Raw genomic sequence first — 15,046 nt, 5'->3', positions numbered from 1 at the left:
CTAGTAAAACAACATATAAAATGTAGTAATTCGGAAAATAGTTTGTACTACCCAAGTTTGTAATTTACTACTATTTGACAAAAATTACTTTTTTTATAGTATGTTACTATATTTTGTATGTATCGTTCCTGGGGTGTAGAATAAGCTATTCTACACTCACGCTTAGTTTAGCGTTACTATATATATTTTAGAAAATCCTATATAGGTAAAATTGTGTCTATCATAGCTTGCCACAGAACTAGTTAAGGCTTGCTAAACATTTAACAGCTTAAAAGTAAGTAAAAAATATAAAATAAATAGGGGGGCCTCACTCTAATATAACAAGATGATCCAACGGTGTGATTGCGAAAATATGCATTTATGTGTCCTCAGTGAAAAAAACAAGCTGAACACATGCAGTCATATTTTTTCAATCCCTCCCTTGGATCATGTTATATTATAGGTGTGTTGGTTCAGTATTTTTTTCAGTATTTTTTAGAACTTTTGCACCATCAAAAACCTTAACCAATTCTGTGGCAAGCTATTGTAGAAAATCCTACTCCCTCATATACTATTCATCACCCAGGGTGCAAATAAGTTATTCTTCACCCGAGGTAATCTTACAATCGTTTCATAAATAAATTATATTTGAAATACAAATAGTTACATTCATAGTGATTCACTACGTAAAATTTGACATAAGAAAACAAAAATATACTCCCTCCATTCGGAACTACTTGTCACAAAAATGGATGTATCTACAACTAAAATACATCTAGATACATTCATTTCTTGGACGAGTAATTCCGAACGGAGGGAGTAGGTCATAAGACAAGAAAAATAGCATTTTATGTATATTTTACACTGTGTTTTACATTTGTAATTTTACATAACATAAAATATTTTTTACGGCGATTATATATTCTCTTACATTCTCTTTTGACGTCTGAAATAAGACAAAATTTACGGAACGTAAAATTACGGTGCATTGACATGAAAATAGAGGGGGGTGAAGAATAACTATTCCTCACCCAGGGTGACGAATAGTCAATCCCTAGTGTTACTATTCATCACCCAGGGTGCAGAATAAGTTATTCTTCACCCGAGGTAATCTTACGACCGTTCCATAAATAAATTATATTTGAAATACAAATAGTTACATTCATAGTGATTCACTACGTAAAATTTGACATAAGAAAACAAAAATATAGGTCATAAGACAAGAAAAATAGCATTTTATGTATATTTTACACTATGTTTTACATTTGTAATTTCACATAACATAAAATATTTTTTACGGCGATTATATATTCTCTTACATTCTCTTTTGACATCTGAAATAAGACAAAATTTACGGAACCTATGTAAGTAAAATTTACGGAACCTATATATATGCCTCTTAGGCTATGCAATAGAGATAAATAACATATACAGAACCTATGTAAGTAAAATTAACACATTTCAAGACTTGAGGAATACCAATCTGTAGTACCTGACCAAGGCTGCCATGTGGTGTCAGGAAATAATGATCGTCAGGGACATCAGGTGGGTTTAGCACATTATGAAAAAATATTGTGATTGAGTCAAAGTAAAATTGTGGTCGGGGTGAATTGTGGTCCCCATCAAATTTTATAATGTTTTTGTCTCCCTGCAGACACATTAGGACAAACCATACCATATGTTACTATCTTGACAGACAATAAGTAATTTATGTTTCATGCTGAATGGGGAGGTAGAAACTTACAACATATGCTTCACAAATTTTGTCTGAATGATGCGGTAGTATAAAATCATCCTCAGTTGCATGTCCAAACAAAGCAGGAACAAAACATCGCTTTGCTACCTGAAGGGTTTACGGTCAGATACTAAACATGTATCCATAATTCTATATGCTGTCAAAACAGAATCATATTTAAGTTTTTAAAGGATATCTCCTAGTATAGTTCGCATAGCTCTCCCAGTTTCCGATTCAGCTTTGTGTTCGTCGATAAGACCGAACTGTACAGAATCACATTCAATAAGCTTGCACTATGCAGTTGGCAATTGGAGTAGGAACCATCATCCTTAGTAACCAGATTCGCGGTTCGGTACTTTCTAATATAATCGAGTTCGATGGGGGGTATACATCCCTGATTCGCGAATTCGGAAACCAATTCATTAAACCCATTAAGAGGCGCTAGAATGGTGGCTAACCAGCTATGCCATGTGGCGCATGCTGGTTGGTCACGGTGAGAAAGTTTTTTTTTAGAGTTTTTTTTACGTAGGGAGACTTTTTTTGAGAGAAGTTTTTTTAGGGTTTTTCTTTTTCCTTTTAAGATGGTTGTGATGTCCACGTGACGCGAGAATATTTTTTTAAAAATTTGACATGATGGTGAGGTGCGCATAGCTTCCTCTCAAGCGGCCCGCAATGGCGGGCCCCAACCACTAGTACTTGAATAAAAACACCCTGGCTGCTGGTGTATGAGGCCCAGTTATGGCCCAGTAACCTTCACGTGACCTAGCTCCACTTCCTCTTCTGGAATTAAAAAAGAGCTCCACCCCAGTGCTTCTATTGCTTCTGCAATTCTTGCTCTGCTCATGCCGTAGATGAAAAAAATACTCATACTTGAATAAAAACACCCTGCCTGTTGGTGTACAAGGCCCAGCTATGGCCTAGTAACCTTCACGTGACCTAGCTCCACTTCCTCTTCTGGAAAAAAGAGCTCCACCCTAGCGCTTCTATTGCTTCTGTAATTCTTGCTCTGCTCACGCCGTTATTCGTCTGCTGCTTGCGTTCTTGCTCCTGCTTCGTCACATCTTATAGCTAAGCTATTCCGCTTCTCCATGTCCTTAAGCTGCTACACATATCTACTTCTTTCACCAGCAACCAGCAGGCAAAGAAAAATATTGTATGGTGGCCAGGAGCTGCAACAGCAATGGACGACCGACGATAGAGAGCCCAGGCACGATGGTCGTCATCTTTCATCTATCTTTTCTCCAACTACCTTCTCCCTCCCAGCCAGCCTCCCCATGGCGCTCACCCTGTGATTTCATTTTTCTGGTTCGCTTAGGATCGCAACTCTGGCAACGAATTCTGTTCAAAACCAACAATCTCGAACCCTAATCTAGGTCGATCGATCTAGATCAGGATTCGAAGCCGGTCCCACCAAATCCGGCAACTATACCGTCATCTACTTCCTAAAGGAAAATGGTTCGCATAATTTCCCCAGTTTCCTATTCGGCTTTGTGCTCGTCGATAAGATCAAACTGTGTGAAAACCAATCTAGCTCTCTGAGCTGTACTATTATTTACAAGAGCAAAACAAAGAAAAAGCTTGTGAAATCTCCAAGCAGCTAATAGCAAATAACATCATGTGTATAAGAACAAACAATATCAGTATCCCCAGTAACTTAAGACAAGGCAATAATAAACCTGAATGGTATCAAGATCCATGATGTCAAAGCTGGCTTTTTTCTTGACAATCTTCCGCATGTGCTGTATTGCAAGTTTTACCTAAACAAAACAAACAGAAGCTCCATAATATATAAGATGGGATATACCATCTGCAAATATGCATCAAAATTGTGGGAGCATATCTAGAACAAATAAAATTAACAGAAGTCAAGCAACACATGTGGAATTATAATTACAAAAATCAGTGGTCACAAACTCTGTAACTTGGCAGTCGCAAGCGCACAGGAACTCATGCGTAATTTGAATTAAATTTTAAGTGACTCGTGCTCATTCATCACTGGAACTAACTGTATTGATAAACAACAGACAAAGTAGTCTTTTGGATAAAAAAGATCATGAATGGCTCCATTAGGCTCTTTGGGTAGCCATGTTCAATTATAGAAATGGTGCTATAAGGTGGGTTATGTAGGAGAACAAATTTGCAAAAACAACATGCTAAAGCGCAAGCTCATCAACTCCACTATTCCCTGGGCCAACAGCCGCACATACACATTGCTAGTAACAATTGATAACCGATGAATCCCCATCATCAAATTATGCTTACCGTGAATTTTGGCAAGGGGTATTTGTAGGTATCAACTAGTTCCATCATCAAGTCAACAAGGTTAGAGAATGGACTATCAAGAACCATTCCAGCAATTGATGGATCCTCCGCTCCATACATTAGACTGAAAGAAAAGAGTCCAAACATTCTGAGTAAGGTAAAATTTAGAGTGTTTAAGTATGTACATGTTCCTATCCGCACAAACACACAAGAACACAAATACAAGCAACAATATTACATATGGGTATTTTAAAGCCTACAAGCACATGAAGCCGAATATTACAGAGGAATATCATAGGGCATACAAGCAAACTAAGCTGAAAAACAGGGAATCGTGATTAACTAATTTCTGACCACTACGGGAGAAAATGAGAGTTCATTTCAACATACTGAACACACCTTGTGACCGCACCCATTGAGCGACCCCACAGAGCAATGCAAGATATGTTCCCATCTGTCCGCAAATAATTAACAACAGCTTTCAGATCTTCTTTCTGTATAGAAGAAAGTGATATCAGCATTATGTCTTCGAAAGCAATGAAAACGATTTAATTAAGTGCCTCAAGAAAAACTGACGCGTTGATGGCCCAGAGCAGAAAATGAGATGAAGGAATAGGTGGTTCAACTGGCGTAAAGGAACATTTACAATTCAGTCAAATGTGAAGGAAAAAAAACTGTCTTGCTATAAACGATATACTGCCATTAATCCTCTGCACAAAGTTTTAGATTTCACTAACCATCCATTTCACTGTTATGATAGGTTTTAAGATTATCTATTTCTGTACAAAGACATAAAATGCATACCAGATTATTATGTGTTATTTGTTTCTCAATTTACCTAATAGCATCTGAACTAATTGTGCATGTACAACATATAAAGCAAACAGAAGGTTCCAGAACCATGTGTCATTTTTTAATCTTCTATCTGCGTAAGGCAAACTCACTTCATTCCAGCCCAAGGTGACATGCTCTCCTTCAGAGAGACCAGACCCTGAAAAGTCCAGTGTAAAGACTGTAATATTTGATGGTAGAAGAATAATGGCGGCTTCACTAGCATCAGCTCTGCATCCACTGGAAAACAAAAAATGCAGTTCAATTAATCCTGGCAAAAATAGAATAGACTATCTTAGAGAATGTAAAGGACTAGAATTGTGCTTTATTAGTAATAGATGGAAAGGCATTTTGCCAAAACTGAAAAACAAGCCTATTAAACAAAAGGATAATGTGTACATATACTCTACGTCTCTACCTGTTTCCATGACAGTATATAACACAAGGAAGTGCTGTTCCTTCAGGAATCACAGCAGGTATGTAGTGGCTACACTGCAACTTCTTGCCCTGGCTATTTACTACCTGAAAAAAGGAGACTGCATATCAAATATATACCATGGCAAGCCACATAAGAAAGCAAAATTTACCTGCACAAACCGAAAGCCAATGTACATTATGTGTAATCTATGTCATCTGATAAATGACAAAAAAGCTAGCAAGCCAATTTCAGTGTGACTATTATTACAGTACACCAGGAAAAAACAAATGCAACAAACAAGACAGCAATACAAATGCTTAAAGATGGGAAAGATGTCATAAGATATAATTCACACCTGTAATAGATACTATAATCTCATGTACATTTCTTATACATCACAGAATCTAAGCACATAGGCCAATTAGAGAAAAATGGTAGCCAAATAACGGGTTTTACAAAGAATTTCTTTATTGGAACTGAAAAATTCAAAATAGCATGGAAGGGCAGCCCGGTGCATGTAGCTCCGGCTTGCACAGGGTTCAGGGATGGGTCCGACCACTTGAGGTCTCCTGTATGCAGCCTTTCCATAGATTTCAGCAAGAGGCTGTTCCAGGACTCAAACCCGTGACCTCATGGTAACAAAGCAACAGCTTTACCGCTGCACCAAGGCTCCCCTTCGTGGTCTTTATTACCATATGACCAAAAAATTCAAATGGAAAACTACATGTAATTATATATATCCTAGATCACCCACAAACTTGTTACGCATTGGCTACCTATAATGACCCACATCTAGTGGCCCAGATCTGGCATCAGCCTAGCAGATTTCCTGTTTATCCCTTGCATCCTACTTGCATTGTTCAAAACTGAACCTGCCTCACTTGTTAAATGATTCCAAATTAAACACTGTCTTAAAGAACGACCATGCTATTTATATCTTTATGCCATTGATAATGGAATCCAAGTTTCAATTCATGATTTTTTAGCAGACAACAAGGCCAACAGATTGTATTGAGTTTTTCTGGCAATGAAGATGGAGGGTTTTTTCTAATGTGTATAGCGCATACAAAAGCAATATAATAGAACAAAGGAAATAGGTTTCTGATGTTGCTGTTAATGTGTTATCACCGTAACACAGAAATATAAAACATATATAACCTCCAGGTCCTTCCTCTGAAACCATCTTCCCTTGAGCATAAACTCCTGCTCCAGTAGATCATCGTCTGGACTGTAGTCAGCTCTGCAACGCAAGAATGTATCAAATAGGTTAACAGAGTATGACCATCAAGTTAGGGAGTTACCTAAAGAAGCATAGCTACTCATGTTCGTCTAATGAATATCTACTGTAGCCCCATATCAGACTTGTCTAACTCTCGGCAATAGGAAATCTAGGAATTTTTGTATTTAGGAGAATAGAAGAGTAGCTTGCTGAAGTGGAATGGAAGCACTACTTAAAAAAGCATAGGATAGAGTTCAAATGCCACAGTAACAATTTCGTGAGCACAACACCACAACATTTGCAGGCAGGCAGCCACTCAAGTTCATTTGTATATGTGTAACCTAAATTAATCACCATCAATCTGATGAACCGAACTGCTAGTGCCATCTATATCACTAGCGTAATCCAAAAGTCAATGACGAATCTACCGGAATTAAGGGACCGCGTGAAGCAATCACCCTACCCCAATTCAACGACAGCAAATCGTATGGGGGGCGAGCACAATCGGCCGCGCAAGTCCAGCGAGCCGAACCGACGCACCTCAAGCCCGCGCGGCTCAGATCCAAACCTACGCCTACCGAATCGAGACGGTGGGGCGGGGTGGGGTGGCTGAAGGAACGGAACAGGGGAGCTCACCTGGGCGGGCGGATGATGAAATTCACCAGCTGGTCCATCGGATGAGAGAGAGAAGAATCTCCGGGGAGAGGGAAAGGTAGAGGTTGAGGGAGATTGGGTGCACGAAGCAAAGCAGGCAACTCTGCTCTCTCCCTCTCTCCTCGCTCGCTGGCCTCCCTCCCTCCCTCCTTCCCTCTCTCCTCTGATCGCTTCTGATTTCTCCCCCCCTTCTCCCCTCCCCTACCCACCGCTTTTTAATTGATTGATTGATGGTGATTAATTTAGTCGGGTGCCTTGAGTGGGGGTACTTGCCTTCCTCCGTTCCCGGATGGCTGTTTTTGAGTTTTGACCCTCTCTTCTTCTTATTTTTTCATCCGATGAACATGATCATTTCCAAGGCCGGGCCGGGCCATATTTCGGACTGGGCTCAACAAAGAGCAGTTTCAAAATCCCAAGCCCGGGCATGGCGCGAAACACATGACTAGTGACATTTATCAATTAAAATGATTATTTTCTCATCAAAAAATTAAAATGATTATTTTCTCTCTAAAAAGGACTTAATGTTCCCCGTTCCGCTCCTTCATCTATCCTCCCCATTCGTATGTCTTGTTGGTGCAGTCTTATGCCCCTTATATTTTAGAGATTGTTGGACAAAACAGAGAGGAACTAACGGGTTTCTTAGTGCACACACAGAAATATGATCCCTGAAGAAAATTAAAGAGTTTGCCATAAACTCATGCGATAATTATGTGTGCAACAAAGAAGAATGCTAAAGCTATCAAGGAGATTGCATGCCAGAGACGACCCTCCAAAATATTGTTGAGTAAAAGCATTTACTAGGTGCGGCATTTGAGGGAAAATGAGTGCAGGAAAGAAGAATGAAGACGAAGTGGAGGCGTAGTTTTCTTTCATAGTTGCATTATCTCTATTTGAGTCATATAGTATAAGGGGGTGCGATGAGTTATTACTTGTCAGCTAGAGATGAAGTTCTTATGGTTGCGAGAGAAATTCTCTAGAAGTGGAGTCAGCTTTATTTGTTCCTCAAGTAAATTTGCTATATGCTATTGAAATTTTGACCATTAGAAACATGTTGGTTGGCCATTGGTTGAGCCGTAGGCCCGATTGGTCATTGCACCCTCAAGATTGCTCCAGCTATAAATAGTCACCCGCACCTAGTGAAGAAAATATGCCCTAGAGGTAATAATAAAGTTGTTATTTATATTTTCTTATAACATGATAAATGTTTATTATTCATGCTAGAATTGTATTAACCAGAAACTTAGTACATGTGTGAATACATAGACAATACATAGTGTCCCTAGTATGCCTATACTTGACTAGCTCGTTAATCAAATATGGTTATGTTTCCTAACCAATAGACATGTGTTGTCATTTGATGAATGGGATCACATCATTAGAGAATGATGTGATGGACAAGACCCATCCATTAGCTTAGCATTATGATCGTTACAGATTTATTGCTACTGCTTTCTTCATGACTTATACATGTTCCTCTGACTATGAGATTATGCAATTCCCGAATACCGGAGGAACACCTTGTGTGCTATTGAAAGTGCAACTAATCTCTGGGTGGTTTTGGTAATTCTTAACAACATATAGCTCATTGAACTAATGCTCTTTCAAGATGATCATTTCAGAAAGTTCAATAATTGGCATGGCATGGACTAGAGATGTGGAGCCCTCAAAATGCTAAGGACGCATATTGGCAACAAGCTCAAGACTCTACATTTTTATTTAATTGATCAAAGATCACATTGAGACCATAGGAAAGCCAATACTATTAAAAAGGGGTGAGGCGTTGCTTAATAGCTTGCTTGCTCAAAATGCTTAGTGATATGCTCCAAAACCCTCAACCACTTTCTCATTTTCACATAAGCCCTAAACCTAAAAGTCAAACTCGTCCCCACCGATTTGATATATCCAGCGCCACCGAGTTCATTTGACATAGCCACTGCCACAAACCCTAGTCACTTCAGTTTCATCGATAGGGATCTCGGTCTCACCGAGATGGGATTGCAAATTCCATGTTTCCTTTTTGTAACGTTTTGGTCCCACCGAGATGAGCAAATCAGTCCCACCGAGTCTGCAATGCAAATTCACTATTTCCTTTTCGTAACACTTCGGTCTCACCGAAGTGAGCGAATCGGTCCCAACGAGTTTGCCTGACCAACTCTCTATGCGCCTATTACTGAAATCGGTCTCACCGAGTTCATGTGATCGGTCACACCGAGATTAAGTTATGCCCTAACCCTAGAGTATCGGTCCCACCGAGTTGATTGCATCGGTCCCACCGAAAATCCTAACGTTCATATTTTGATCTGAATTGGTCTGACCGAGTTTTACCATTCGGTCTCACCGAGTTTGGGAACTTGTGTGTAACAGTTAGATTTTGTGTGGAGGCTATATATACCCCTCCACCCATTCTTCATTCTTGGAGAGAGCCATCAGAACATGCCTAAACTTCCGTCATTCATTTTATGAGAGAGAACCACCTACTCATGTGTTGAGACCAAGACATTCCATTCCAACCACAAGAATCTTGATCTCTAGCCTTCCCCAAGTTGCTTTCCACTCAAATCATCTTTCCACCATAGCCAAATCTGTGTGAGAGAGTTGAGTGTTGGGGAGACTATCATTTGAAGCACAAGAGCAAGGAGTTCATCATCAACACACCATCTATTATCTTTTGGAGAGTGGTGTCTCCTAGATTGGTTAGGCGTCAGTTGGGAGCCTCCGTCAAGATTGTGGAGTTGAACCAAGGAGTTTGTAAGGGCAAGGAGATCGCCTACTTCGTGAAAATCTACCCAAGTGAGGTAAGTCCTTCGTGGGCGATGGCCATGGTGGGATAGGCAAGGTTGCTTCTTTGTGGACCCTTCGTGGGTGGAGCCCTCCGTGGACTCTCGCGCCCGTTACCCTTCGTGGGTTGAAGTCTCCATCAACGTGAATGTACGATAGCACCACCTATCGAAACCATGCCAAAAATCTCCGTGTCAACATTGCGTTTTCTCCCTCCAAACTCCTCCCATTTACTTTCTTCCAAGTTGCATGCTTTACTTTTCGCTGCTCATATACTCTTTGCGTGCTTGCATGAATTGTATTGAGATTGCTTGACTTGTGCCAAGTTGCTAAAATCTACCAAGAATTAAAATTGGGAAAAGGTTAAGTTTTATTTGGTCAAGTAGTCTAATCACCCCCCCCCCTCTAGACATACTTTCGATCCTACAGCTATGAAACGTCACAGCGTAATTGGGTGATTATAAAGATGCTCTACAGGTGTCTCTGAAGGTGCTTGTTGAGTTGGCATAGATCAAGATTAGGATTTGTCACTCTGTGTATCGGAGAGGTATCTCCGGGCCCTCTCGGTAATGCTCATCACTATAAGCCTTGCAAGTAATGTGAATAATGAGTTAGTGACGGGATGAAGCATTACGGAACGAGTAAAGAGACTTGCCGGTAACGAAATTGAACCAGGTATGATGATACCGACGATCGAATCTCGGACAAGTAATATACCAATGACAAAGGGAACAACGTATGTTGTTATGCGGTTTGACCGATAAAGAACTTCATAGAATATGTAGGAGACAATATGAGCTAGGTTCCGCTATTGGTTATTGATTGGAGATGTGTCCCGATCATGTCTACATAGTTCTCGAACCCTTAGGGTCCGCACGCTTAACGTTCGATGACGATTTGTATTAAGAGTTATGTGTGTTTTATTGTTCGGAGTCCCAGATGAGATCGCGGACAGGACAAGGAGTCTCGAAATGGTCGAGACATAAAGATTGATATATTTAAAGGTTATGTTCGGACACCGAAATAGTTTCGGAGAGGTTCAGACATTTTTTGGAGTACCGGGAGGTTACCGGAACCCCCAGGGAGAGTATTAAGCCTTCATGGGCCTTAGTGGGAAGAGGAGGCCGACGGCCAGGAGGTGGCGCGCGCCCCCCCTATCCAAACCGAATTGGACTAGGGGAGCCCCCCTTTCCTTCTCCCCCTCTCTCCCTTCCCCTTCTCCTCTGCGGAAAGGAAGGGGAATCCTACTAGCACTAGGAGTCCTATTAGGACTCCCCCTTGGCGCGCCCCCTCCAGGTTGGCCGCCTCCTGCTACCTCTTGAGCACTGCGTTGGTTTTCCCTTGAAGAGGAAAGGGCGATGAAGCAAAGTACCATAAGTATTTCCCTTATCTTTTGAGAACCAAGGTATCAATCCAGTAGGAGGATCCTCAAAAGTCCCTCATACCTACACAAACAAACAAGAACCTCGCGACCAACGCGATAAAGGGGTTGTCAATCCCTTCACGGTAACTTGCGAAAGTGAGATCTGATAGATAAAAAGATAAGATAAATATTTTTGTTATTTTTATGATATAGATTGGAAAGTAAAGATTGTGAATAAAGATAGATCGGAAACTTATATGTCAAAAGATAGACCCAAGAGCCATAGGTTTCACTAGTGGCTTCTCTCAAGATAGCATAAGTATTAAGGTGGGTGACACAGATCACTGTTGAGCAATTGATAGAAAAGTGCATAGTTATGAGAATATATAGGCATGATCATGTATATAGGCATCACATCCGCGACAAGTAGACCGACTCCTGCCTGCATCTACTACTATTACTCCACACATCGACCGACTCCTCCCTGCATCTAGAGTATTAAGTTCATAAGAACAGAGTAACGCATTAAGAAAGATGACATGATGTAGAGGGATAAACTCAAGCAATATGATATAAACCCATCTTTTTATCGTCGATGGCAACAATACAATACGTGCCTTACTGCCCCTGCTGTCACTGGGAAAGGACACCGCAGATTGAACCCAAAGCTAAGCACTACTCCCATTGCAAGAAAGGTCAATCTAGTAGGCCAAACCAAACTGATAATTCGAAGAGACTTGCAAAGATAACCAATCATACATAAAAGAATTTAGAGGAGATTCAATTATTTCTCATAGAAAAACTTGATCATAAACCCACAATTCACCGGATCTCGACAAACACACCGCAAAAAGAGTTACATTGAATAGATCTCCAAGAAGATCAAGGAGAACTTTGTATTGAGATTCAAAGAGAGAGAAGAAGCCATCTAACTAATAACTATGGACCCGAAGGTCTGTGGTAAAGTACTCACAACTCATCGGAGAGGCTATGGTGTTGATGTAGAAGCCCTCCGTGGTCAATTCCCCCTCCGGCGGAGTGTCGGCGAAGGCTCCAAGATGGGATCTCGCGGATACAGAAGGTTGCGGCAGTGGAAATAGGTTTTCGTGGTGCTCCTGGATATTTTTTGGGGTATGTGGATATATATAGGAGGAAGAAGTAGGTGGGTTGAGCCACAAGGGGCCCACGAGGGTGGGGGCGCGCTCACCCCCCTAGGGCGTGCCCTCCTGCCTCGTGGCCGCCTCGGCTGCTTCTTGACGTCCACTCCAAGTCTCCTGGATTGCGTTTTTTCCAAAAAGATCGCTCCTGAAGGTTTCATTCCGTTTGGACTCAGTTTGATATTCCTTTTCTTCGAAACACTGAAATTGGCAAAATAAAACAGCAATTCGGGTTGGGCCTCCTGTTAGTAGGTTAGTCCCAAAAATGATATAAAAGTGTAAAGTAAAGCCCATAAATATCCAAAACGGGTAATATAATAGCATGGAACAATCAAAAATTATAGATACGTTGGAGACGTATCAAGTATCCCCAAGCTTAATTCCTGCTCGTCCTCAAGTAGGTAAATGATAAAAACAGAATTTTTGATGTGGAATGCTACCTAGCATAATTTTCAATGTAATTTTCTCTATTATGGCATGGATGTGTCAGATCCAAATGATTCAAGACAAAAGTTCATGCATACTAACAAGGCAATCATGTCTTCTAAAAATAACATGGCTAAAGAAAGTTCATCCGTACGAAATCATATAGTTAGGCTATGCTTCATTTTGATCACACAAAATACTCCCATCAAGCACAACCCCGGTTTCAGCCAAGCAATTGGTTCATACTTTTTAACGCACTTCAGCTTTTTTCAACTCTCACGCAATACATGAGCGCGAGCCATGGATATAAGACTATGGGTGGAATAGAATATGATGATGGAGGTTGTGTGGAGAAGACAAAAAGGAGAAAGTCTCACGTTGAGGAGGCTAAACAACGGGCTATGGAGATGCCCATCAATTGATGTCGACATGAGGAGTAGGGATTGCCATGCAACAGATGCACTAGAGCTATAAATGTATGAAAGCTCAACAAAAGAAACTAAGTGGGTGTGCATCCAACTTGCTTGCTCACGAAGACCTAGGGCATTTTGAGGAAGCCCATCGTTGGAATATACAAGCCAAGTTCTATAATGAAAAATTCCCACTAGTATATGAAAGTGACAACATATGAGACTCTATATGAAGAACATGGTGCTACTTTGAAGCACAAGTGTGGAAAAAGATAGTAACATTGTCCCTTTTTTTGGGCCTTTCTTTCTTTTGGCCTTTCTTTTTTTTTCTTTTATTGGCCTTTCTTTTTTTGGCCTTTTTTCTTCTTTTTTTAGGGACAATGCTCTAATAATGATGATCATCACACTTCTATTTATTTACAACTCATTGATTACAACTCGATACTAGAACAAAATATGACTCTATATGAATGCCTCCGGCGTGTACCAGGATGGGCAATGAATCAAGAGTGACATGTATGAAAAATTAAGCATGGTGGCTTTGCCACAAATATGATGTCAACTACATGATCATGCAAGGCAATATGACAATGATGATGCGTGTCATGATAAACGGGACGGTGGAAAGTTGCATGGCAATATATCTCGGTATGGCTATGAAAATGCCATAATAGGTAGGTATGGTGGCTGTTTTGAGGAAGATATAAGGAGGTTTATGTGTGATAGAGCATATCGTATCACGGGGTTTGGATGCACCGGCGAAGTTTGCACCAACTCTCAAGGTGAGAAAGGGCAATGCACGGTACCGAAGAGGCTAGCAATGATGGAAAGGTAAGAGTGCGTATAATCCATGGACTCATATTAGTCGTAAAGAACTCATATACTTATTGCAAAAGTTTTATTAGCCCTCGAAGCAAAGTACTACTACGCATGCTCCTATGGGGAAGGTTGGTAGGAGTTAACCATCGCGCGCCCCCGACCTCCACACATAAGGAAGGCAATCAAAAGAGCACCCCATGCAACAAATTTGTTACACAACTTTTACCATGCGTGCATGCTACGGGACTTGCCAACTTCAACACAAGTATTTATCAATTTCATCATTACCCAACTAGCATGACTCTAACATTACCACCTTTATAACTCAAAACAATTATCAAGCATCAAATTGATCATAGAATCCAATTCACTTCCTATGATAGTTTTTATTATACCCAACTTGGATGCCCTTCATTCTAGGACCAATTTTATAACCATAGCAAATACCATGATGTTCTAAAAGACTCTCAAAATAATATAAGTGAAGCATGAGAGATCAATAATTTCTAAAAAATAAAACCACTGCCGTGCTCTAAAAGATATATGTGAAGCACTAGAGCAAAATTATCTATCTCAAAAGATATAAGTGAAGCACATAGAGTATTCTAATAAATTCCAAATCATGTCTGTCTCTCTCAAAAGGTGTGTACAACAAGGATGATTGTGGTAGACTAAAAAGCAAAGACTCATATCATACAAGACGCTCCAAGCAAAACACATATCATGTGGCGAATAAAAATATAGCTCCAAGTAAAGTTACCGATAGACGAAGACGAAAGAGGGGATGCCTTCCGGGGCATCCCCAAGCTTAGGCTTTTGGTTGTCCTTGAATTATCTTGGGGTGCCATGGGCATCCCCAAGCTTAGACTCTTGCCACTCCTTATTCCATAGTCCATCAAATCTTTACCCAAAACTTGAAAACTTCACAACACAAAACTCAACAGGAAATCTCATAAGCTCCGTTAGTGCAAGAAAGAAAAACCACCACTTAAGGT

The 15,046-nt window shown here is 40.4% G+C and overlaps 1 protein-coding gene across 1 annotated transcript in view; it reads right to left on the bottom strand.

Annotated features, from left to right (window-relative positions):
- Nucleotides 1-7,283, bottom strand: part of LOC119296009 — a 16,184-nt gene extending 8,901 nt beyond the window's left edge. The window contains exons 1-9 of the mRNA XM_037574427.1: nucleotides 7,081-7,283; nucleotides 6,384-6,465; nucleotides 5,226-5,329; nucleotides 4,921-5,047; nucleotides 4,376-4,470; nucleotides 3,977-4,100; nucleotides 3,391-3,471; nucleotides 1,724-1,822; nucleotides 1,472-1,627 (exon numbers count right to left, since the gene is read on the bottom strand). Of these exons, the coding sequence (XP_037430324.1) occupies nucleotides 1,472-1,627; nucleotides 1,724-1,822; nucleotides 3,391-3,471; nucleotides 3,977-4,100; nucleotides 4,376-4,470; nucleotides 4,921-5,047; nucleotides 5,226-5,329; nucleotides 6,384-6,465; nucleotides 7,081-7,118 (906 nt within the window). The 5' untranslated portion in view covers nucleotides 7,119-7,283. The remainder of the gene's footprint in view (nucleotides 1-1,471; nucleotides 1,628-1,723; nucleotides 1,823-3,390; nucleotides 3,472-3,976; nucleotides 4,101-4,375; nucleotides 4,471-4,920; nucleotides 5,048-5,225; nucleotides 5,330-6,383; nucleotides 6,466-7,080) is intronic.
- Between the last annotated feature and the right edge of the window lie 7,763 nt (nucleotides 7,284-15,046).

Source organism: Triticum dicoccoides, chromosome 4B (genome assembly GCF_002162155.2).
Source record: "Triticum dicoccoides isolate Atlit2015 ecotype Zavitan chromosome 4B, WEW_v2.0, whole genome shotgun sequence".
Taxonomy (NCBI): Eukaryota; Viridiplantae; Streptophyta; class Magnoliopsida; order Poales; family Poaceae; genus Triticum; species Triticum dicoccoides.
This window is presented reverse-complemented; position numbering and strand designations above follow the sequence as displayed.